The 26,889-nt window shown below is 37.6% G+C and overlaps 1 protein-coding gene across 3 annotated transcripts; it reads right to left on the bottom strand.

The window, feature by feature from the left end:
- Positions 1 to 282: 282 nt before the first annotated feature.
- Positions 283 to 26,627, bottom strand: LOC140343203 (estrogen-related receptor gamma-like). Of its 3 annotated transcripts, none has more exons than XM_072429763.1 (7): positions 26,215 to 26,627; positions 14,664 to 15,037; positions 7,886 to 8,002; positions 6,813 to 6,932; positions 5,103 to 5,264; positions 3,596 to 3,865; positions 283 to 1,064 (listed from the first exon to the last, which is right to left on the bottom strand). In XM_072429763.1, exons 2-7 carry the CDS (start codon positions 14,965 to 14,967, stop codon positions 820 to 822), a joined length of 1,218 nt encoding a protein of 405 aa, XP_072285864.1. In that variant the 5' UTR covers positions 14,968 to 15,037; positions 26,215 to 26,627; the 3' UTR covers positions 283 to 819. The 3 variants fall into 3 exon arrangements, with proteins under 3 accessions (XP_072285864.1, XP_072285863.1, XP_072285862.1); XM_072429762.1 differs by having other exon boundaries at positions 26,231 to 26,626; XM_072429761.1 differs by lacking the exon at positions 26,215 to 26,627 and adding an exon at positions 19,804 to 19,949.
- Between the last annotated feature and the right edge of the window lie 262 nt (positions 26,628 to 26,889).

The following is a 26,889-nucleotide window of genomic DNA, read 5'->3' as shown; positions in this document are numbered from 1 at the left end:
ATTTAAGAGGAAGGAAATACCTGAATGTTTCTGGTCTGGCTACAGGTTTAAAAAGAATTTGAAAGAAAGCAAAATACCAATTAGAAATCTTTAATGAAAGCAGCCATCTACTAATATTATAGTAGTTAGATTGCGCTGCATAGTCAGGAACAGTGATCTTGGTTTGAGTAAAGCAGGATGGGTTAAACTTCAGTGCCCTGGGACTGAGATTATATATAACCACAGTTTTAGTTGCCTTGTGCATTGCCCTAAAGAGTTGTATGTCTTTGTGTGACAATGAGATTATGCTTTTTTTTTTCAAGGGATATATTATTTATATATTTATATATATTATAAACAATAATATTGTCTGCTTACACAATGGAGATCGCACAATACAATACACATTTTTACAACTTTCATTACATGTTTATGGCAGCAGCTGAAATCCATTCCTAATGGGTTAGCTTCCTCTCAACAAAGACTCACAACACTAAGATCTGTAAACTAATCTACATTTGGATACAGGGGGATGAGCATGTAGTCTTCTCACTTCCTGGAAGTAAATATTTATCTACAGTGTGCTTCTTTGTATGTATACTATGTTGTCCATACAGCATAACATATACAAAATGGTTGATCACAGCTCTAGCACCAGCCCAACAGATAGCTTCAGACCAATGGCTGAATGTTCATCTTCAGACAAAGTCACAGTGGCCATGAAAGTCTATTTAGAGTTAGGGAATGCCGAGAGACATCTGGTCATTTTTATTCTTGGTGCATACAGAACCCAGATATTTATGGTTTGTGGTTCCTGTATGGAAGTTAAAACTCCATGAGTCACATCTTGGCCTCCAACATTTCCAGGAAAAGTTTGTGCATTGGAATTCTCCCCTCCAGTCTTATCTGGCAGAAGGTGCGTACAGCTTCGTTTGCCGTCTGGCGGAGCAGCGGCAAGGTCATAAGAAGTTTACCAGACCGGTGTGGGTCCTCAGCATGGTGCTCCCTTTCGTAGTCCTGAAGGGCCTCATGAAGACGATCTTGTAGGTTCAGAACAGCCTCCACATTCTCTATGCTGCTGGAATCTGTGCAACAAAAGCAAAATCAATATAAGGCTTCTGGAAAAAAGAGAATGATTTAGACCGAAACAAAGCTTTTTTTATAAAAATTATTTTCATAGGAAATTTATAGTAAATTACTTTTTGTTCACAGACAAGAGGTGGTGCAAGGGTCATAAATTAATTTTTAAAATACTGGTTGATAAAAAAAAAAACCCTGGCTTCCATTTCAAATTCCCCAGCGAAACGCTAATAATTTTGTAAGGGAAATCTGCACTGAAAAGTAAGGAGGCTGCCACTACAAATCATCTTCTAACGATTCTAGTTTCCTGATGGTTCCAATGCGCTCTGAACAATGAAAAATAAGGGTTTCTTGCCATGACAGACAGAACAGAGCTGGATGGCCGAAAATACAAATCCATTGTCAGCTAAAACAGGTCTCCTGTATATATTAAGCTGTTTGTCTGAAGTGTAGCATTGTTTTTTTCCATTTTCAGTTTTGATTGGAGTGTGCCTTTAATGAGTAAGCCATTAGAAATTCCCTGATCAATATAAGTGATGGATTATTTAATAATGAGATGATCAGTCTTGTGGCTGTACAAGCCGTAATCACTTCTACAGGAAGACAAACACAGATGTCTATTGTAACATAACCACAAATCTCTCCCAGATTTTCCCATTTTACCCCACCAATCTTGCATTTAGACAAGCTGTATAGGGTATTTCATCAATTATGTCTTATTAATTAAGGAAAACTGGCCATGCAAAGCACATCATCATTGAAGTTGGGAAGCGTCTCTCATTTCTGCATCTAGCAATTAACATGCTGACAAAAGTTTTCAAGGGCGTGTTATAAGTGTGAGGTCCATGGTCCTCCAGCATCCAAATGAATTATTCTCAATGCCCCAGTGACATGATGATACAGATTGCTGTGCGAGGTCATATGTACCATCAAAGCCCAGCCATGAGGGAAGGGAAAAAAATAGACATGCCTATCTTTACTGAATAAGCAGGGCCATGTAGTAGTTTCTTAAAATTCCCATAAAAGATACCATCATTTTTAGATCATGATATCACATTTGTTCTGTAAGTCAATGGACAAGAAATAGGTTCCCTGCAATGTAGGGGTAGCCAAATAAAGCGTTGACACATATCTAAATTAAGAAAAACCCATTTGGTTCATGGATTGCTTGAGGCTTCAAAGCCATTGCTTTCTCGGTGAGGAAATAACTCCTCCATCAACGCCTTCTTTTGTTCCAAACCATCCCACACACACACACACACAACACCTCAGGACATTATTGATTGGTCATACCAGACACCAAGAGGCAGCCATCAATAACGCAGAACTGTCTATTTGTTGGAGCCAGTGACAGCTGTCAGTGAAATCATTCTGTTGCTGAAATCTTATATCAAGATCAGGACTATATAGAAAGGACCAGAGTGGTAGATAAAGTCAAGAGTGATACCGATGGCTATAATTAGCCATCAGATGATCAATGATCAGTCCTGTCCTAATGACTGACGTCCATAGAAAGATTTTGGAAAGAATGAGTTGGATTACAATTGTTCCACCAAGATAAGAGCTTCTGTGGTTATCTGTACAGTGCAAAGTCATGAATGCCTAGGTAAAAACTAGAATACATTGGTGAGTGGTCAGATCCCATATGTGCATCTAAAGCTTTTGTCTTTTTCCAATTTGAAGTGAACCTGTTCCTTTGCCTATTCTGGGAAAAGTAGATGGTTCTGTTAGATAACCTAAATCTGCTACGGAAATTTATCTTTCCATCACTTTCCAACCAACCTTTCCATCAGCCAGAAGAATGCCTGATGCAAGCTAGAAGTTGGTCTGCGTTGGGGAGTACATTACTATTATTATTAATAATAATATTAAACAGGATTTATATAGCGCCAACACATAACGCCACGCTGTACATTAAATAGGAGTTTCAAATGACAGAAAGATACAGACAGTGAAATATAAGAAGAGAACCCTGCCTCAAGGAGCTTACAATCTAGGAGGTGGGGGAGGTATCACACAATTCTAGGGGGATATGGAATGGTGGAGTACATTACACAGTATTTTGGCCTATTGACGTAATGATGAGTGAAGAAAAAAAGAGAAGGTGATGTGCTACCCTATACCTCTGAAAATACTGTTCTGGCTTGCAAAAAGGGTGCAGAAGAGCATGGAAATGGCAAATATAACAGAGCAGGTGGGTAACAGGGTAACCTAATATTTTGCCCTAAATAGGGAATGTGAAAGGTTAACTTGTGATTGCTTAAGACTGATCACAAGTAGATTTTTCATTAACAGGTGAGGGTTAAACCATCATTTTTTAGACTTCAGAATGAAGGGATCTTTCCATTTTTAAATAGAAAAGGGATTTTTTTTTATTAATTATACCTTTACAATGTGCTCATGTATGCGTGTTATGGTTTGCAATGAGCATCTCTACTCCAAATTTCCATAAAAGATGGGTTTCTTACACAGTTTCATTATACAATGATGGACAGTATGCAAAAAAAAGTGCACAGAACATAACAATTTACAATACCTGAATTGGCAAGAGCCATGGCTTTCAGTGTGACAAATTCTTCTTTGTCTAACTTTGTCTTCCGATATTTCCTGACCAGTTGGAGAAGCACAGAATGGAGGTTCAAGAGACCAGAGCTCCGGCACTCTTCCCTACTCAACAAGAAGTTATCTGCAACTGCCAGCTCATCATCCATCCGTAGAGAGCGATAGACGATGCCCAGGACCAGGACTTCCATCCAAGCACTCTGCAGAAGAGCCATTTGATCCACCAAGGAAAGGATCGAGAAACCTAAAAAAAAAGAAAATTAGAGGAAAATACATTAAAGTGGAATGAAACCTAATTATTAATTTAATGTGGAAAACTTTGTCAGAAATTCTTGTTGGCTTTGATTTGCCTTATACCCAAACCCAATAACAACACCCCTCTCTGATCCAGATTAAGTTTGATTTCTCTTCATAGATATGAAACTACTGAGTACAATTCTTGTCACGAGACTGAACTCAATGATAGACAGTTTAGTGGATAAAGACCATGTGAGGTTTTGTTCAGTTGCAAAAAGCCAGCAGTATATAAAGAATAGTTTGTTGTGCCACCACTAGTGTCCCTAACCTTAAACCCAGGCTTACAAAGGCCTGCCCTTGATATACCTATTACCTAACAAGGCAGAAATCTGGGTTCTGCATCACATTCCATCTCCCCCAATAACTTCTAATGCAATGAGGTTGGGTTGTTCTGGGAATATCGGCCTGAACCTCCCTTGGCCTGTCACACTCTTCCCTGCTTTTCAATTAATTGCTCTTTGTAGTGTCAACCTCTATTACTTGCCTCATTCAAACCATCGCCATACAATTGTTTCTTTATAAACCAAGTGCTGAGTTTAATTGGGAAATATTGGAGATTGCTATCACAGGAAAGGGCTCTGCCATGTCACACATGCTGAAGAGACCCTGAATACTATTAACTGGGAGATGATAATCTGTGTCCTTTTCTGAAGCACTCAATAGATTCTGCAGGATGATAGCACAGAACCCGACCTAGAGGGAAACCATCATTCGCCACAATATGTCTTGTTAACCCAACATATGTGGGAAAGGTAAAGTGGAGCAAAACTCAATTTACCCTAAAGACACAAAGCAGCCAGCCTTTAAGGTTTTACAAAGCTCTGGACATTTTTAAATTGTAATTTTAAACAAAGAAATAAAATGAACTTCAGAATCTATTTATAAAGTGGTCATTGTGATACTTTCCTTTGCTTGTCCTTACCATATCAGACAATGGTTTGACTGATATACAAAATTTAGAATTTGACTTTTGTAATCAAATTTCTCATGTGCTTAGACATATATATTACACACTGTAGGTATTAAAGTATGAATTATTATACATTGATTACATTGCTTTATTTAACTGATTGCAATAATAAAAAAACAGAAACAATATAGGTTCCATTTCATCTCTAAGATATTATTCAAAGAATTAATATTTAATAATTCTATAAAGCTTCCATGTCATTAGAGCCTCTTACCTGGAACATGCTTGGCCCAGCCAATGGTTATGAGAAGCTCGCGATTGATTAGCTCACACAATGTGGTTAGTGTACGCAGGTCGCTGCCTGGAAGGTTGAGGTCAGGGCTGGCAAATATCTCTCCAGGTTCAACCAGAACCAAATGTGACACCACTTTATTTGCTGTAGGTCAGAGAGAAGGACTGTTAATTAAAAAAAAGGTGATGGAATCCACAGATCTTTTGCCAAAGCTTTGGATTGCAGTTGTATTCTGCATAGAGAAAGTTTTGGTAAATGTTTGTCATCATAGAGTAAAGTGTATGTCTCCTATAACCAATGGTGCTGTTAGTGGAAAGTAAAGTGAATGCTGATTCAGGGGCAGGAGGTGGCCCACAAGCTAGGTGTGCAGCAGGAATACAAAGCTGTCTGCACGGAAAGAACAGAATGACTATCAAAGTGAGGAGTCAAAATAGAGAGGGCTCCCAGAAAAGGATGTAAGAAGCCCCCTTCTTGATAAGACCAATGGGTAAAAGCTGGGTAAAAGCTAGTCTGTTTCTGAATGAGCTGAATCTCCATACTCAATAAGTCTACTTGCAAAACATAGCCTAGAGCAGGGGTCTGCAACCTTTTGAGTCGGAAGAGTCAAAAATTACAATTTACAAAATTTCAAAGTTTTTAAAGAGCCACAAAATTTTTTCTTGCCAACAATAAATACTGGTAGTACTCGCATAAATAAAGTTTTTTGATAAAAAAAACTAATCTATTTATTCATAAGAAAAAATATCTATTTATTCATATATAAGTAGTGTTTTTCACAACAAATTAGAAAATATATATGGCATTATTAGATAATTACCTATTAATTAAGTAAAAAATTAAAACAATTAAACATTTACTTACAACACTAACTTGTACTTCAATAACAAACAATTGAGCAAACAAATTCAATGGGAGCGATGGCTTTGCATGGTTATTCAAGTTGAAAATTTAAACTTTACTAAACAGTGTAACTTGTACTTAAAATAAAAAAAAAATAACATACATTTGAGCAAACAAATTCAATGGGAGCGTTGGCTTTGCATGGTTTTAGAAAGTTTGGATAACATTAGATGACATTTCATTTTCCTCAGAATTCTGTAATGGTGAAACAGGTACAAACATTTTGATTTTCCATGCATTGTTGCTAAACTGCCCACTTTTGTATCTTATTGCAGAAATATAGATACCTTTAGGCACCGATTCTACCTCTCAGCCACTATCTATCTCTCAGCCTGGCTTTTTGTGAAGCAGCGGCTCTTTAGTTCAGTCGGTCGGAAGCTATTCTATCTCTCAGCCTGGCTTTTCACTGCACCCCTCCCCCGTGACGCTCGAGAGCTTCCGACGGACTGAAGACAGTGAGGACCCGTGTCACGGGGGAGGTGTGCAGTGAAAAGCCAGGCTGAGAGATAGAATAGCTTCCGACGGACTGAACTAAAGAGCCGCTGCTTCACATCCAAAGAGCCGCATGTGGCTCGCGAGCCGCAGGTTGCCGACCCCGGCCTAGAGCAAAAGCAAACTGTGCACCCCCAAAGCTCCCAGTATTTTCCAAAAGATGTAACAGTATGAAAGTGAATGTGTAACAATTTCCCCGTCACTTCATAAAAGGCCCACAGCACTTGAGATGGAAGCATCCCACTTATCCAGGAATGGACCCATATATTCTATTACTCTTGAATGCTCCTTAATACCTACTTTTCTTCTTTCCGGATAGGGAATGATGGGTGTTGAGAAAGCTGCAGGGGTCTGGAGCTTCAGCTTCCACCGGGCGTCTATACTTCTGCCTTCCACCACGCACCCGGTCCAGCCTCACCCCTAGGATCAAAAGTTTTATATCTTTAATTTCAAATAGATCTTACCACACTGAACTATTCCTTTATCACTGGTTATCATATCTGCAGTTGTATGGTTTACCCAGTGTGCCATAAACATGGTGTTTATTATGTGTATGATGGTATTTGGTCACCTCTAAACAGATATTTCAGTTTTTGTCAAACGCTAATGGGTGGTACCAGCTCCTAATATGAATTCTGTAGCAAAATCAATTTCATGTTTTTTGGGTTTTTTTGCCACCTTACAGCACTTTCCCCCAAAACAAACTAAAAATGCAACAAGAACACCTAACCAAGTAATCTTCTAGTTTAGGCTGTGTAGATTAAGTGTAGACAAGCCTCAGATAATAAGGAATTGTTGATGTTGGGGGAAGGCCCAACAGCTCTTAATCGTTTTTTTCCTGTGAGTTCTTAGTAGGATACTCCTGCGGTTCAGTATCCTGTACTGTGAAGGACATTACCATGAGTTATGTAAATTAAGTACATTTTTAACTATCATATATATATGTAAGCTTTATACAAATATAGCTCTCTATAGTGTACAGCTCCATATTTGAAGTCATTAGATGTGAAAGACTTCAATGCATATGGATCTTTGCACTGGGGCTGCAAAGTAAGTATAATTTTTCACAAATGGTGTTCCAACACTTTTCACTGATAAACCTTCTACTTCTCAAAATCAGCTTTTGCCACTACAGTAATCGATAGAGTCAATACAGCTCTAAAGTGTTTGATCAAAGGTAATACTCTAGAGACCTTCAGAGAAGAGGAACAAGCTTTTCCGCATTCTTTGTTACTAGCATCAAATTTAAAGGGCCTAATGGTGTTTGTCAGCAGTAACCAATGAGATGCCACCATTTTTGTAATTCAAGCCTGAATATATAATGAAGTGAGATCTGTTATTTATGGAGAACCAAAGGCTTTTATTGCACTTACCTTCTTTCATCATCCCAACTTTCAGGCACTTGCGGAAGCGACAGGCTTGACAAGACTTCCTCCGCCGCTTGGTGATTTCGCAGTCATTGACCACAGGACAACTGTATTCTATGTTACCTGAAGAAGAAAAAGGTGCAGATTTTGTTTTTTTTTTTAATCACATGAGTAAGGAAATTAATATTACTGAAGGTCATATCCACTATGATATGATAACCTGGAAATATTGGACATTTATAATGAGAAAGTGTTTAGTACATTACTGCCAAATTATCACTTCCAGTTCATACTAAGTAGATCTTGTGAGAATACTACAGGGAACTGGAGGCCTTGTGTGACCACAACAAGCCTATGATTGAAATTTTAAATAATAGGACCATTGTCAGGTTTTTAAATTTGAACTACAGGAAGTCTTAACAGAGTTAAGGATATCCAACATCCGACAGAAGACTCCTAGATACGAACGGGGGATTCTCCGCTTGCTAGTGTGCAGGACAGAGGCTTAAAGGGGGCGGTTTGCATGACTTGCAGAAGAAATCTTTTGCTAAACACAGCTGAGGTTGTGGGTGATCTTAAGAGCTGAGCTGATATGATCTGTAACATTTTGTAACTCTTTAATGACTAAGAGAAACTATGCAGTTGTTTCTTTTTGCATATCAAAGCACAGCTTGCTCCAGAAGTTAATAAATGTCTAGGCTCCATATTTAAAGTTTTTTTTTTGCTTTGTGATTAGCTTACAGTGAGGACTTTATACAGTAACTGACACCATGCTACCTAATAATATGTTAATAAAAACATCTGTCCTGATTACATTTATTTAAATAATGTACCTGTTCCGACTTACATACAAATTCAACTTAAGAACAAACCTACAGTCCCTATCCCATATGTAACCCAAGGCCTACCTGTACAGTCAAAGATTTATATAGTATTTAACAGAGTGAGAATTAGTCAGAACCTCGGTTTGGTTTTACTAATCTCCATGTCCCCATTGTAAGTGTTCACATACTTGTCCAATTTTCTTGACTACCTCTTTGTTTCCCCATCTCCCTACCATAAGGGTAAGGTATTTTGCAGTCTGGCAGAAGAAAACTCAGCCAGGACTGGGACAACACTTTTTGGGATTTCAGTGCAGAACAGGCACCATTGGAGGAAGATAGGGGTTCAACAGATTTCTGGTATTTTTTATGCTTGCAGCTTTTTTAAAAATGTATTGCAGAAACATACATAAAATGTTTTTTTAAATACTTTATTGAGATAAACTTCTAAATTCCCCCCTTTTTACTCCAGTTAGCATGTAAAAAATTAGCCTGGCTGATTTTTTTTTTTTAGCTCAATATTGTCCTACTGTTGACCACACGCATGATTACTTTTACCCAATGTGGCTGAAATCTCCTGGATTATTTATATAAGGAATGCCACAGCACCCAGTAGCCATGACAGTACTAAGTTCTCAAAGTAAGACCTTCATATGCACAAACAACATATGCAATCTGAAAGCCTGTGGGGCCCATTAACACATTGTGCATTGTGAGAACCTACCCATTAAAATGAATGTTTTATTGCCACACATTGAATATAGTAGATACAAACTGCAGATATTTTCAGGACTTTGGAGGCATCCAATCAAACTCAATATACAAAGTTTATACAGTTTATTGCCACACTTTAAGTGCAGTAGTGCAATGCAGTACCATTTACTGTCAATATCATCCAACATATTAAACACCCCAAGTGCATTGCTGTACAGCACAGAACATAACACCCCACAGTGCGGTGTGGTGCACCGTTTCTGAAAAAAATAGCATTTCTGATATCTTATTGTTAGTTCTGTAGCATTATTGGCCTATACCTGGGGTGCCCACACTTTTTTGGCTTGCAAGCTACTTTTAAAATGAAGTAAAAATGATCTACCAACAATAAATACTTGGACTTAACTGCTGTGCGGTACAGTTTCTTTTGAAAGGCAGGGCTCCGTGATCTACTCGTGTTGCTTTTGCAATCTACCGGTAGATCGCAGTCCACCTGTTGGGCACCACTGGCGTATACATTAACACATATATAACACAAAAAGATGGGAAGGTGTGCATGGAACCTAAATTTGAAAAGGTATCTGTAGGAGAAAATAATAAGATGCAAGAAAAAGGAGAGGGAAGTTTGCAAACTGCTTGCACTTTTTTTTTCTTTGTCACTTCTTAGTACTGCAGCCTCTTGTCATGTCCTATCTGGCAGATAATTGAACCAGCGGTCCTCCATCCATAACTGTGGTACCTGCTGCATGTCATTGCTTGGGGAGAGCTTCCTAAGGATGAAAATGGCAGAAGTATGTCCGCCTCCAATCTCGCAAGGGTATGTGACACAGCGGCAACAACAAAAAAACAGATGTCCGTGAACAAGGACATTTATTTAAAGTTACTTTTGAAATTGAGATCAAAATAAATTTTAATGACTGGTTTAAAATAAAGTTAAAGTGTTTGTATGGATTATTAGGTACAAGACTTTTCCTATGTGAAAAAAATAACCAAATAGTCTTATAGACATTGCAATCCAACAATGCATGTAAATGGACAAAATCCTGATGGCAGTTGAATAATGCACATGCATACAACTGCCATCCAATGCGTTTGGTCTGCTTATGCACTGACACATACATATGAAATCTTATGTGTCCATTCAGTATACTCTTGAATGGTGACAGGCAGATGTAAGCCTGATATTCTGGTTCATCTCCTTCCTCTCAGACCTTCCCCCCATACCTTTGGGGTATTTGCAGCTTATTTAATTACAAATGAGAATAAACATAGAGAGAAAGTGGAGTAGAGGCAGAGCCTGGTGTATAACGGCAGTATGTCCCCTGGGGGGGCTGCGTGTTAGCATGTAAAGGGCCGCACTGCCACTCAAATCTCACACACACTAATGAATATTGACTGCTCTCTTTTGCCTGACGGATGCCTCCCCAGGTCCCTGTGTGGGGATGGAACAGAATCCAGCCCTGTGGAAACTTGGCACAGCCTACCATCAATACTTCAATTAGAGGTAGTGGCCTCATTTGCAGCATGGCAGGAAGGGGTTACCCACAAATTGTTATGAATGAATGAACAGGACCAAGACTTATCACTGCATATATAGTGAAAACATCAAATAAGACTTGTATATAGACTCTTGTTTATTATATTCATTGATATTACATTTTTGAACAAAAACGGACGGACCAGACATAACTAACACCACAGTTCTGGATGGAGAACAAATGGTTCAATCATCTGCCAGATACTTATTTTTGTATCAGTATACATCCTGTAGATCATGAGCACCATTTGGGCCTTGCAGTTCATATTTAGAGTTCACGGGTTAGATTACATTTGTTTGTCATTTAATTAGGCAACATTTTACTTTAGGGTTCTAAAACCTTTATCCTTTAAAAAGCTGTTGATCCCTCTGTGATCCTAGTCCAATTTGTCCCACGCTTTCAATCTGCTAAGCACGGAGTGACATTGGGCGCTGCCATCATCTTCTGGTGACATCACCCAATCCCACACCATGTAGGTGCAAGATCCGGTGATGTGTCTTCCACTTTAAAAAGGGTCCTCCCTTTAAATTTGAAAACATTTTTTTCCATTTTTTTAAAGGGTTAACCACCCTTTTATATGATGTAAAAATTTTGGTGATAGGTGTGCTTTAAGTATTACCTCCCCCACATCATTTAATCACTAAATTACCTAACCCCTCCAGACTAACATAACCTAATTCCAAAACTAAACCCTACATCTAACAAACTTATTCTGCATTCTGCACCAGGAAACTGTACTGATAGCAAGCAGATTCAGCTTAAAAAGCATTGAGATCAGCACCAGAATGAAATTATATATTTACAAAGACCATAATTACTGAAATATAAGTTTTAGTATTACTGATCTTTTAATATATATAGTTAGTTGCCTGACAGTGCACATTATCTTTTCATCATTCAGTATGGTGTCTGCAATAGGATATATGTTTGGCTCTAGTATTCCAATATTAAACTATGCTATGCAGTGACAGTATATTATAATTAAGTTCATCCTTCTAAAACCGCTACGGGGGATTATGCTAGCAGCAGGCTTGCTGCTGCTTCCTTTGGTCACAGACTCAGACTCCCATAGAATTTACAAAAGTCCCATGATCTGCTGGCAAATACTCAGACTCAAGTACAGAGCCAATAGTGACCAATCAGATCTCTTTACTGGGATCAGATCACTAGAACATTGATCAGATTGGTTGCTACATGCTCTTTAGTATTTGTCTTAAGCTCAGAAAAGTGAAACCAGCAACATGTTTTGCACAAGATCTGTGCACCCAGGATCTTGTTCCTAGAAAGAAGAGAACATTTATTCCATATATAACCAACATAAAATGACACGCCATAAATGGTCCACATTTGATTGCAGTCTTTGGGTTAATTATCCTGTCTGTAGTCCCCTTAGGAATGACTGAGCTCCCAAGATCACTCTCATGTGAAATGTTTGATCACCACTCTATTAGCAGGATTCCATTACCAACAACAGAAGACAATATTTAAGGGGTTAATGGCTAATGGACAGGATGCAACAGGAAACACACTATTGCCTTTTCCCTTTCACTGGCCATATTGAGCCTTCACACGCAGATCAATGAGATTATTCAACCAATTTAAGTCCTCGGCTCACTCACAATGTAAAGATCCATAACCTTCTGAGAGTGGAAAAAAAAGTGAGAAAGTAGGAAAGTGGGAAAGTATCACTGTCCAGGAAGAACATATAATTAAGAGGTAATTCCACCAGTATGTGCCACCCACAGGAGGCAACTTCACTTGAATCTTTCTAGCCAACAATGAACAGCGGTAAAGTGTAGTAAGCTATATAAATCAATGAGAATTCCCCTGATCAGATCATCAGACTACAATCATTTAGAATCTGATTGGTCACTTTGGATAATTTCCTTTGAATATGAGAACTGATCTTACCTTGCTGGAACAACACTCTTAAGTATGGAGATATTTCTGTAAAAGTTTATTGCTCAGAGTGGGATATTGCATTTTCAAAGACGCTTACTATTCACTTATACCAGGAACTTCTATTCTGAGCCCTCTCTATGTACATGTTGGCAATGGTCTATAGGTAGCTTGAATTGTATGCTGTGATTTGTCACTACAAGGAATCTATACCTGAACCACATAGCCAAATCATCTCCCATATTATAGCTCAAGTATTCACATCTTCAGAGGGTTAATTTTTGGACTGCTGTGATTAGGTAATTTCTCTTCACCTGTTTAGTTATGAAGATGAATCAATAAAGATTTAATTATGTTGTTATAACCTCTGGCCTCGTCCATCAGGGAGCTGTCAAATATTATTGTGTCTGTTTGGGACCTAGGGAGGGCAAAATGGCAGTCTGATCAACTTAGAATTACAGCTATAGACAGGCTGCCATGTTACTCAATACACCATTAATATTCATGACAAATCTCTGAAAGCTCAAATCTGAGACTGTCCCCCATAGGGAGCCATAGCAATGGAGGAAGAGGTTCTGTTTAACTGGTCAACCCCCTATCCAGGACAACACAGTAAAAATTTTAATGTTTGTTACACTCTGGATATAAATGGGTACATCTGAGTAACCCAGTGTAGGATCATGCAGCATCAACTTTTAAAGGGGCCTAATAAATTTAATATTATTATTTTGGCTGATAAAAACAGTCAGGGATAACAAAATAATAGTGGTTTGAACTTTGGGGAAGAACTTCTATTTTTTAACCCAGAAAATAAAAAGACATCCTGGTATAAATGGCCTAATAATCCTCGTGCTTAAAACAGTTTAATATATTCCTAGCACATAAAAACAAGAGGTGCTTTTACAATTGTTTTTTTCTAAAACAGCCAGAGCCAGAGCAGAAAAGCCTGTCCTTTGCTGTTGTTGGGGAGGCTCTCCAAGGCTGGAGAATTTACACTTTCATCAGTGAACCTGGTTGATCTAGCAAACGTAGAATGGATCTGGTCCAGGATTGAAAACATATGCTAACAAATACATTCCAGGTTTTCTGGATCACCCGGGTTCACTGATGAAAGTATCTACTCCAGCCTTGGAGAGCTTTAATAAATCTGGCACCATGAGTCAGACCTATTGTTCATATTTAACCTTATCAAGGTTATGGTTCCCATTGATTGTAGAGCTTTGGTTCTGACTCAACAGGAGGTATGTTAGACATCTGCGGGTCTCTTTTTCTTAGGGGGTCATTCGGTTGTATGCTGGTAGGATACTGTGGCTGTGGCTGAATTTTTAGGAAGACAAGCTGTAAGACTTTGTATACCTATAGTTTGATGCATTTGGAATTCAGTTAGGCTTTCAATTACAGGAGTATGGAGGTTATTAACATATCCAGAATGTATAAATGCCGAGGCAGGAAACCAACCATCTGCATCTCATTGCTTTGGGAAATAAGGCCATATGACCTGGCTGGAAAATTATCATCATTGCCACCCTCCCACCTACTGACCCAAACTTCCTTGCTATGAGGTCTACCTCTCCTTGTTGAAGCATCAATAACCCCAAACCCCTCTTGCTACCTTTAATGTTGTACCACATTCATGTAAACTCAACAGCCATTCTTTGTAAGGGAACATCAGAGGAGAAAGGTGCAGGGAACACCAGAGCATGGCCATTTCACAAAAGTTGCTAAATCCTGTATTAAAAAAAAAAATGAATGTAGCCAGGAATCCCTTTAAAAGTTATATCACAGAAATGCAAGGTGCACAAGCATTCCTACCTTGTATTGTGCGTTTGAAGAATGCTTTGCAGGCCTCACAGGAAGCCACTCCATAATGATATCCGGATGCTGTGTCTCCACACACCAAACACAGTCGTTTGGGGACAGACCTTAGGACACACTGCATGCCCGAGTCCTCCCCAATGGAGGGCGGACTGTCTGCAAACAGCTTTTCATTGGTATCTGGGAATCCAAGCAGTGCAGTCGGAGAGTCCAAACCCTGAGATTGTCCACCTACAGAGAGCCCATAGCTGCTGCTGGTGTCTGACATTCCACTCGGGCTAAAGTACCCGCCAGTGTCCATCTGTAGGGTTGGGCTGGATGGCTCAGCTTTGACTTGAAGGTTCAGATTGTGTGATATCCCACAAAGAAACCTGGAAGACAACAAAGAAGAAGAGTGTCATGAAACACCATCACAAACCAACATGTCACACATTGCCCTTTAACAAGACAACTACAATGAAATAAAATTATCAGAAAAGATCTATACCACCAAGTTATGTAGTTTGAGATGCAGAAATCCCTGTCTAAAATTTAAAAAACAGTTTCTCTACTACTCAATAATATTGAATTTGGTTGGTTCTACTTTTTGCTCAGACCATGAAGTTTGCAGTGACTATGAGGGATCTAATCATACACATAAAATTTGGCAAGCAAGCAACTTTTGGAGTCATAGCATGCTGAACTTTGAAGGGTTAGAACTTTCAATGGGATCATAATATTGTCTGTTCCAAATAAGTGTGATTTGGGGCTCCATAGAGAATGGACTCTCACTTTATTTCTCACTCAGCCCAATTCTTGCTTTCAGAGTCTTAGTAGGCTCAGGGACCAATAGCTAAAGCATGGGAAAGTAAAATATTTTTCGTATAGCAATGTAGAACAGGGAGCAGGAAACATAAAAATAAACTCTTTATGTTCTTTAAAACATCACTGGCAAGATTTCATCCAGAGTAAACATTTTTTTACAATGCATATCCAAATCATATTACTTTATGAGTGGCTGTTTTAATGCAACCCCACCATATACTGCAATGTCATAATGACCTAGTAATATCCCAGTCTGTCAGTGGTATAGCCACACAATGCGAGTCTATAAAAAGCAGCAAATCTGGCATTCACTGAAACATTCTCTGGTGGAGAATCTTGCAGGTCCATGTGTTTTAATGGCAGTAACTGATTCTCCACCAGAGAGAGAAGTGAATGTCAGATTCACTGCTTTTTAAGTAGACCCAATTGTTTATGAGGAAACATTCTTCTAAATTAACCAATGAGAGATCTTTTACATTTATTATTATGCTTTAGGCTGGCCCTGAGTGTGTGTGTATGTATGTGTATATAATATATATATTTAATATATAAAACACACACAAAATACATCACCACTGCTCTTTACACTGCCATAGGAAGATACAATTAACCTAAAAAAGAATACCTGGGACCTCACAGCACCTCCTGATTGTTTGTGACTAGCAGGCCCACCCTGATGAGCCATTGCATGGCAAGGGAGGGAGAGATGACACTGATAGGAGGGACAGAAGAGTCAGAGCCTATTATAAGAACTGACATGAAAGGAGAACCTGTCTCTTGCCTTCTTTACTTGACATCCTGATCAATACCGCTCGATGGCCTTTGAAAGAGATGCTTAACATGGATTCTGTCCATTTGTATGACACCCTCTAGAGAATCGGGGAGGTAGGGACAGGAACCTCCTCATCTCTCAGAACATCACAGACCCCATTTTGTTTATCTAAACAGCCAGCTCCTCAATCTTGCCATTAGAGACCAAAAACTGAAATCTGAGGGGACTTTCCATCAGCTCAATGCTATTTATTCCCATCCTAATTACAACTGCTCCATCTACCTCTTAGGTGCCAACCAACACCTATGGGTCAATTTATTAAAGTGATGCACACTGTAGTAGCTGATAACTACCGGATTCCACCTTCAAATAGACTGAATGTTTATTTGATGTTTATGTTGTCTTTGTCAGCTCTTTGGACTCTAACTATCATCTTTACTAAAGCTTGGAGAAAAAAGGGGAACGCAAGCAATACGATAACATTTTTCTTGATTATCAAACAAAATCTAATATAATTTTGGTGACTTTTACCAGTTGACTATGAAAATATTTTATAGAATGGAAATATAAACATCAAAACTGTTAAAAAGGTTCCTGAGTTTCTAAAACAGACTGTGATAATGATAATACTGTATGTACACAGCAGTGTTCTGCAAATATGAATGCCAAGTCCTATGTTTAAAGAACAAGGTATTCCTAAAGAGTCACAGTCACTTTACCCTGAGAAGACCTCTACTTACAGGTTACCAGTCATACTCGGATGGATAAATAAAAAGGGTGAGATAAGGGCTAAACTATCATTTCTGGAGATAGAACTCTTATGATTATTTATATGCTGATATAACTGATGATCGACATTTGGTCATATAACCCAAATTAGACTCTTATGCACCATTTCACAGAAATAACCTGATCAAATACGTAGACTATGAAGTCTTTAGATAAATATTTGACCAAGGCAGACAAAGTAAAACAAAACCACCAACCAGAATTGTTCTTTCATAGATCTTGCTTCAGTAATCTGAATTTGGTATATATGGGCCACTGCTCTTTGTCATTTTAGGTTTTGTGCTGTTAATTTTTATTAGTTAATCATTTTCCTATATTTGGTATATTTTATTTACGATATTCTATATATCATAAAATTTAGGCTTATGACTTCAGTTATATATCTTTTATGGTGTTACAGAAGGAGATGCCGAGGTGACATTGTGAATGGGTCTATTAGAAATTGTAGACCGGCAAATCATAGCCAACAATCGAAAGTTTGTTTCAGGCGAATTTTTTCTCCAAAAACCATTCATTAAAAAAACACAATGTTTTCAGTATGGTGGTTTTTACATATAGGTGTTTAAATTCACTGACATTTAATGTCTAACTACAAATTTTATTTTAGTTTTGGATTAAGTGTCCGTCTTTTAGTGCTATCCAAGGATCCGTTAAGATTTCCCCTCACTTCTTGTCCTGTGACAGTAGATAAATTTAAAATTATGAAAAAAATATATATTTTTTTCTACTACAATAAGGGAAAGGCTAGAAACCCTGCCGGCTTATTATTGCTGTCTTTGCCCCAGATGTACCACCACTGGTGCTGTGTTTATACAACCATTCAGAGACCAAATGTGAGAATAAAAAAGAAGCCCCATAGAATCAAAAGAATGAAAATTTAAAAGTATTTGGAACTATTTTCCAGGAATTTAATTCACTTTGGTGATAACAGTCACCAAATGAGATGACATTACTGCATACTAGGTGTCATGATTCATATACTAAATATACAAAGGAATTTACAATTCAGTGTAAATTCAAGTACACCGGAGAAGATCAGCAGTTGCGAAGAACACTACCCTTGCAATAAATGATAAATGAGGCCTCATATAAGGATAGGTATGTAAGATCTCTATGTCACATAAATCCAGAAAACCATCAAGCCAATTAGAACGCTTAGAGTTTATTTTGCAAAATTTTGTGAGTGGATTACACTCTGAAGTTGGCTGCTTCATACCTTGTGTGGAGAGTATTTAGAAAATAGTCCTTCTTCACATATTCTCAGTATATATCTATGTATTTGTTAACTAAACTCAGAAATTCCATACACAGAGAACAGTACTGAAAGCAGATTCAGATGCCAATTACCACATGAAGAACATTAGAGATGTTATTTGCTTTTCTATACAAATTAAAGACTAGGCTTCTAGTATCCTAACAATTGTTACCTTGTCCTTGTATCAGATGGTGTCACTAGTAGTGTCATCAAATGTAACCAATAGTAACTGCATATAATTTTCATTTTCCTGGCTGGTCAGAATTTTAAACAACATAGGAAGAAACAGGTTTGAATAAAATACTTGTTCTTTTTCATTTTTGCTTTCATTAAGGTTAACAAATTTGCTTTGAAATAACTTAATGTTTATACTTCTTTACATACCAAAATATCTAAATCAGGACCCCCCTCTTGTTTTTATTGTATGGATTTTGTAATATTTTTAATATTTACATAGAGCCATTTCTCTTCTGTACTTGTACAGCGAACGTGGAAATACATTTGTCACAGCAACTTGCAGCATAATGTTAGGTAAATGTTTTGTTACTGATGCACCAGTTTTAAATGTGTTTTATCAGAATATATATTTTTATAAAATATAATTGCAAGTAATATGATATATTTTACATGAATGTACAGAGCAATCCTCATATTTATAATGGATTTTTGTCATATTTATATTTCCTAACTTTAGTAATGCACAGAGTGATGCCCTGCATTTGAGTATGTAATGAGATGGCCTGCATTCCTGACTCCAGCAATACACCGAGCGATGTCCTGCGTTCCTGTCCCCAGAAAGTCCACAATGCCATGCATTCCTGATTTCAGCAATGCCTTATAGTGATATCCGGACATAAGTAATAGACTCTTAGCCACAAAAATGCCCCCAGCCCCAAAAATTAAGCGATGCCCTGCATTCCTAACTCCACGAAAATGCAAAGTGATGTCCTGCATTCCTGTCTACAGAAAGGCAGTCCGCAATGCCATGCATTCCTGATTTCGGCAATGCTTTGAACCGATATCCAGACACCAGTAATAGATTTTTAGCCCCAAAAATGTCCTGTCCCCAGCCCCAAAGATTAAGCAATGCCCCTAACTCAAAAAAAGCATTAAGTGACGACCTGCATGCCTAAAACAGCAATACCTTTAAGTAATATCCAGACACCAGTAATAGACTCTTGGCCCCAGAAATGTCACCCATTCCAAGTGCCAAGAATTGGCGATAGTAAAGAGCAAGGTAAAAAGTGCAACAACCAGCCAGAATCCAACTTTCTCTGTCAAACTCATTTGCAGAAAGCCGAGAAAGGAAAACACTTTATCTAACTGCTAATCACTTTTTTTGGCCATCTGTAAAGTCTTATAAATCAGGAATTATTACAAAGAAATAAACTATTTCAGATGAGGTAACTTGAAGCATCATTATCAAAAAATCAAACTGCACAGAGAAAAGGAGTTGTGAATCCCCAGCATAGCCTCCCAGTGGAGGAGGTGACATAGCAATGGGCCCAGATACTTACGAAGGAGATGGGTGCTTCTCTGTCTGGGCGACTGGCATGTCGAGCCAAGCTAATTCTAAGTAATCCATGTGGAGGGGAGATGCGGAATCCTTCCTGGGCAGACAAGACCCCAAGCAGTGATGAGTCTCCTGCACAGTGAGATGAGAGCTGGACCACTCTCACCCCCTCCCTCCTTCCAGGGATTTGCATAGAGTCAGCTGTAAGGGGGAGACTGGACACATAATTGGAGATGCACACACATTGGTCTGTAGGGAAATATTAGGCAGTTTAACAGTAATCATAATTATAGTGTGCAAATTAACAGGTCGGATCCATCCCCCATGTGTGGGCTCTGTGATGGATTGTTTATTACATAATTTAAAGGCACTTAGTCAGAAAAACACATGGAAAGTCTCCAGCAGATTTATTTTCAATTTACTATGGTTCTAATTGAATACGGCAGACAGTTATTGGAGAAGTGTCATAACCTATAGCAACTGATCCGAAACCGCTTCTTAATATTTGGTTGTCACAGATACAGTTTGCACAGATAAGGATGAATGGCGTAAGTAATGCCCAGTCGTGCTGAAAAAGTTGCACTATAATGGGCAAATACATGATGCAGCATGTTTGTTACCTTATCTATGAAGAAAAGAGAATGGATTCCTAAGACTGCCAGCTTTTTCCTTTGGCCTCATCATTTGCTTCATAAAATACCACTTTAAGAAATTGTAAGCATTATATGGAATTTGCAGTGCAACACCATTATCCGCAGCTTTAGAGAGGACCAGACCATGCAAGAGCCTGTACTGCAATAAGAGCCATTTGCTGCATTTTGGTAACACAAAGGCCTATATTATAAAAACTCTCCAAGACTGGAGAAAATAGATTATCATGGCAAAACCTGGGTGATCCAACAAACCTGAAATGGATCGGGTCCAGAATTGAAATCATTAGCTTAATAATAGCAAAGGATTTACAGAAATGTATTCGAGATTTGCTGGATCACTCAGGTTATCCCATGATAGTCTATCTTCTCTTGTCTTGGAGAGCTTTCAGAAGACAGGCCTAAAGTGTTAAATCTATTCCATGATGGAAAAAACAGAATGGCTTACACACAAACTTCTTGTCTCAGATTTTTCACCTTGATGCTGCAACTATTATAAGGGGATCACCCTTTCCTTGCTGTTATATACTATGGGTGGTGCATGCATGGAGACTGTAATGGCTTACATGGAGGTAAAATCTAGGAAACCTCATATACAAAAGGTTCGGGAAATTCCATTTACATTTAAAATAATTAGTCCTTTAAAATTACCAAAAAAAAAAAAAAAACAGCTTTTTGCTCATACTATACTTACAATACTCACTTTCAGATACTTATCAGAGCCGTCCATTGCCAGCATCATACTAATAATAATCAATTAATAAATAAATCCCTGAACCCAGGTTGCCTCCAACCTGCCAAGTCATATTCAGATACTGATAAAGTGAAATATCACTGAATTAATTTATTAATACGGCATTTAAATTTTTATAGTGATGTAGTAATGAACACCAAACCACATACATAATCCTGTGCCTGGAGTTCAGCTTTGGGAAAATCATCATGATCATTGATATTTGACTATCATTTGGATTATTACTGACTTAGTACCAGTTTATAGCTGAAGTTTTATTCCTTGATTTTCATTTGTTGTCTGCTTTTTCTGAGTTATCAATGTATTGGTATAAACTTTAGACAGCCAGGTAACTAGCATTTTCATAAGAATTCCAGCAATGGCATAAATGTGCCTGGACAGGTTGGGGCATCAAATGATTAGATTGTAAGCACTTCGGGGCATAGTCCTCTCCTCCTCCTGTGTCACTGTCTGTATCGGTCTGTCATTTGCAACCCTATTTAATGTACAGCACTGCAAAATATTTTTGGGGCTATTTAAATCCTGTTTAATACGTACTAATAATAATAATTATCACCTATATGTAGAGGTGTCTATTTTGGGGAAAGTGACTCCATCATGCCATATACCTGGCCCCCTATTCGTGAGATTAATAACTAGTGGAGGGATTGGGGTCTATTTCACCCACACCTGACCTCTGGGGATTTATCAGTCCACAGATAGTTTAATCTGTTAGATTAGGGTCAGTGACAAATGATCGGCTTTTCTCTCCAGGTGACTGTCAGGATGGAAAAATGAAATGAATTTCACAGATACGTTAAAAAATTGTATATACTCTATAAACAAGGCGATGGAAAACCCCAAAAAAAGAAATATAAAAGACGTGAGATCGCTTATTCTTTTTCTACCATCGTTCTTCTATGTGTGCAATGTGCTGACTTTACTATGAAAAACAAAACAGAGTTGAAAAGAAACATTTGAAACTAGGCAAGAAGTCTATTTCAGACTTGTGGTTGTCCACAGCATTCTGCTGCAGGTTCAACCACAGTCACAACCACCCCCATTCAAGAGAATACAAGAATATGGGAAGCATTTTGTGCATACAGCGTCATAGGGCTGCAGCAGCTTACAGCACAATCCAGAAAGTAACAAGGTTCTTTTGAAGAAAAACGGCACCACAACTATAAGCAGACTCCATGAAGATCGCCATGAGCGATCTTCAGGTGTACCGTAAGAAATTATCCAATGTTGGTTAATTGGTGTGAAAATTATTTATTTACTGCAAATAATTTGTCTCATTTGGCTATACCAGCAATGTATAGTGATAGGCAGAACAAAGAAGTACTCTTCCACTAGATGGCAGCAGGTAGCTAATTAATCTGTGACATTTTTGTTTAGTGGTGTTCCGTGGTTCCGTGCGATTTTTCTAATGTAAAATATATGCCACGATTTAGGAAAGGTTGGGAAACACTGGTCTATACCAGCGATGTATAGTGATAGGCAGAACCAAAAAAAACTCTTCCACTAGATGGCAGCAGGTAGCTAATTTACATGTCTGACTTTTTGGTGGTGTTCCGTGGGATTTTTCTAATTGTAAAATATGTGCCGCGACTAAGAAAGGTTGGGAAACACTGGTATATGCTATTAACTTTTACCAGTCAGTAGATGTTCATTACAGAGCTCAGTAACTGAAGTTAGGATTTTCCACACAGCTGAACGAGTGATAGCTGACATTATTTCTCCTCTGTATAGAACCATATTATTAAATATAAAGGGCTCTGCTTATAAATTATTCCTCAGTCAATTCCTCTGAAATTCACTGGTGGTGAATTGGATGGTCATATCTTTCTACAGGTCCCCTAATAAAACAATGACTTGTTCTGCCTCCTAGTGACCAATCGTCAAAAGCGAACACAATAGGAAAGAAATTAATTTTGTAAGCAAATTGAAAAGTGAATAGTTTATAAATAGAGTCCATAGACATAGCCCGAATGGGGGAAAAAAAGCTACTGCTTTGCACAATCAGTAGAATAGTTTCTTTTGAATTAGGAAGTTAGGATCATAAAAAATGATTATCCAAAAACAAAATATAAATATATTTTTTAAAGAAATAAAAATAAAATTGCCCAAAACATCTAATCTCCTTTAGACAACTGTATAAAACAAAAAGAAAAAAACAATCACTACTGTTTGACCCTGTGTAATCTAATTTACATACCATTTAATGAATATCTCCCTGTAATTTATTTGGACTGCAAATGATAAGTAATCTACTCTCATAATAAAAATAAATAATTGTGTAAGGACCTCAGGACCATGGATGATACAGAGCAGTGTTTCCCAACTAGGGTTCCTCCAGAGGTTGCTGGGGGTTGCTCGAGCAATGAGCAATTTGGACCTCCCAGGTCAGTTTAATTGATAAGTTACATACTTCATACTACATGTACTGTGAGCTGTGGTTTTAAAAATCATAGGAAGGGTTCCCAAAGACCTGAAAGTTATTTCAAGGGTTCCCCCATGTAAAACAAAGGCTGAGACAGTAAAGTTTTAACACTATTGGTTAAATAAATTACTTGAATCAGATTGTTTGAAGTTTAAATCAGTTAAATGGGCAAAATGAGTTTTTTTTGCCGAAATTCAAATGAAACTTTTTTCCTTTTTTTTTTTTTTATTTATATAGTTTTTCATAGCACCTCTCTACCTTCACATGGTTGACACTTCCACCTTGTAATGGAGTTCAGCTGACTGACTTCCTATGCTGCCTACTATTGATTCATTGTGGCCTTGTTCCCAGTTGCCTATTATATTTCACATAGAGATATAATTATGCTCAGATGTTGGTTTACTCATCCTATCAGAACATTATGATTCTAGTTATGCTATGCTGATTATGATATAAATATTTACCTCCTGACCCACCTATAAGATCCGAGTATATTTTAGCCAGGGCACTTACAGAACTTGCTTACCTGGGTATCCATTTATTTATAAGGGTGGAGGAAGGAAGGTGTACTTTAAGCTTTTAAATTAAAAATTTGGTTATATAGTATTTGTATCCCTGCCTGTGGCTGCCAATTGTTTGGTCTTCTCCTGTGAGTAAATTTTCAATATTGAGTATTACAAAATAACCATTTAACATGCACAATACCATGGGAATTTTTTTGCAGCTAGCATTCCAATTGTTTGATCTTTTTATCTCATTTTGGTTACCCATTTGCTCTCTCTGTCTAAACTGTTGTCAATTACTATAGGAAGCTCATGTAACCTCTGCATCCTTCAGAAGTATCTTTTTTAGGTACAATTGATTAGAAACCAATATACATAGGAAATCTTTTTTACACCATTGGAGCCTATGGTCACAAAAATATTATTATAAGACCAACACTTGTTTGCTACAATCACCTTTTTTTAACATAGTAGATGTACTTTCTTTACTGCTTCTGACTTGACATAAAAGATTGTGACAATTTGTATTGTACTGAGTATTGGTACCATAACAAGAGGGCATGTAATAGAAGCTCATGGAGGAAAGCTGAAGAAATAGCCCCATCTATCACCCTGAAAAAGTGATATGTTATGGTTTGGTGTCCCTTTACTATAAAAGATTCCCCAAAGAACATTGTGTCCTGGATCTTGCTTTTACTTTGTGATCTTCAGACCTGATTGAAAAGCACTACAGATAGTAAAAGCGAATCTATAAATGAATTTTTAGGCAGTAGTAAAATCCAAAAATGAAGATCTAGCCCTTGGTTTAACAAGGTTCTACAGGGAAATAAAAATCATGTCATAATGTGACACAGCATACCACATGCAAAAAGTAATTTGTAAATTCGAAACTATACATTTAACTGTTCATGTAAATCTGTGGAAAATCTCAAAAAGAAAGCATACTATATATATATATATATATATATATATATATATATATATATATATATATATATATATATATATATATATATATATATATACTATATAGCTATTGCTACATGCAACCCAATGGTTCCATCTGGTGGCTAAAGGCTGTTATTACAGGTAAAGAATGTGGATTTTGGTAAAGGATAGCTTGAATGTAACTGGAATTCTAACACTGATTATATATATATATATATATATATATATATATACATACACACACACACACACACACACAGGTAAGGTAATAAATATAGGAACATAACTTCAACTTGACTCGAAGAGCAAGGAAAGATCTGTTCCATTTTAAAAAGTTACTTAAACAGAAATTGTGGCTTTAAATTTTTAAACAAAGACAGGTTTCAAACCTACAGAAATGTCATAAGTTGTAATGTGTATAAAATCTCAAAAAATGAATGTTATATGTGTATCAAAAAGCAGATTGAATAGTGTACGTGAATGGATTGCATGATATCACATCATCAGGTTCTATTTAGAGAATATTAATATTAAAATAAGAATATTAATATTATAAACAGACAAGTCAACCTAGTGGTTGAACTTGATGGACCTATGTCTTTTGTCAACCTGACCTACTATGTAATTTGCCATAATGTTCAATGTCCAACAGTGGATTAGTTTGTCCATAGACATTGGATAACAATGGAGTTATTTGATATATGTTTCTGAGATTTATATTGGGACATCTTTTAGCGAGAAACATTTAGGCATGGGACCCCCCATTTGCCACAACTTTACAAAACTCTAAATATTAAACAACCTTAGAATAAAAGAAATAACTTGTTAAACTCAGTAGTGTCATTATTCTAAACCTCTCCTATACACCTTAAATGAAAAAGAAATGAAAGGTAAATCGTAATACGTAAACCTGCATACATAACAAGTACAAACAATGACCAGGAGAAGATCCTATCCAATGGAAATTAAAGTTTAAAGGCGGTGGTGGATAGCATACAATAGGTAGGGGAATGGACGGTAAAGCAAATTTGTAAAAAAAAAAAAAAAAAAAAGAAGAGCATGATGGATAAAGTTTAAAGAGGTGGGTTTATATGTAGTCAAGTTTGTGTCAGAGATCAGAAATTAACAAATTGCTTACAATATTGTGGACTTACATGTTCAGTCTGGATTCTGCTGGATAACGTTGGAATCTGGTAGTGTGCAGATCCAATGATTGCAGTTGCAGTAGGAATGGAGGTAAAGCTGGTATGTTATGCTTCCTGAAAGAGGCCAAATTGTGAGATCCCAGTCAGTCCACAATTTTTATGTCCATCACAGATCAATGAACAGATCTGAAATTGGTGCCATCCTGTTGGTTAACTGAGTAAAAGGCCAGCCAAACCATAAAGAAAATGAAGCTACCAAGTTGGAGCAGCAGACCTGAGCAGATCTCCAAGCAGGGTCCATCATTAATGGCTGAGAGTCTGCGTTACATGTGTTCATGTGTGGTGAAGACATATCTTTACCCAGTAGGTATGTGAGTGAAAGTTGGCAAGCTTCTATTTTTGATCAGGTCAGTGGGATGAGATGTTAATTCAGTAAGGGATAATCTGGGAGATTATAAATACCTCTGGGAGATGGGGGCTGATGGAGGTTTATGCTGAGCCAGCCACTCAGCCCCCACCTGGAGAGAATCTCTAACATCCTGCATAAACATAACACCTAACGAATGATGAAACGATAAATTATTCCTGGTTAAAGTGAACTGGTCACAAACCCAGGCAATTTGAACTAAGCATGTCATGAATATCTAAATAGGCACGGGTCAACTTCT

Source organism: Pyxicephalus adspersus, chromosome Z (assembly GCF_032062135.1).
Source record: "Pyxicephalus adspersus chromosome Z, UCB_Pads_2.0, whole genome shotgun sequence".
NCBI classification, from domain to species: domain Eukaryota; kingdom Metazoa; phylum Chordata; class Amphibia; order Anura; family Pyxicephalidae; genus Pyxicephalus; species Pyxicephalus adspersus.
The sequence above is the reverse complement of the archived record's forward strand: the minus strand, read 5'-3'. Positions and strand labels throughout refer to the sequence as shown.

Coding starts and splice junctions, on each gene's coding strand:
- LOC140343203 (XM_072429761.1), bottom strand. CDS start 19,871: ATGGATTACTTAGAATTAGCTTGGCTCGACATGCCAGTCGCCCAGACA. Junction 8,003..14,663: donor CTTCAAACGCACAATACAAG/GTAGGAATGCTT, acceptor TTTCTTCTTCAG/GTAACATAGAATACAGTTGT. Junction 6,933..7,885: donor AGTTGGGATGATGAAAGAAG/GTAAGTGCAATA, acceptor TTTTGATCCTAG/GGGTGAGGCTGGACCGGGTG.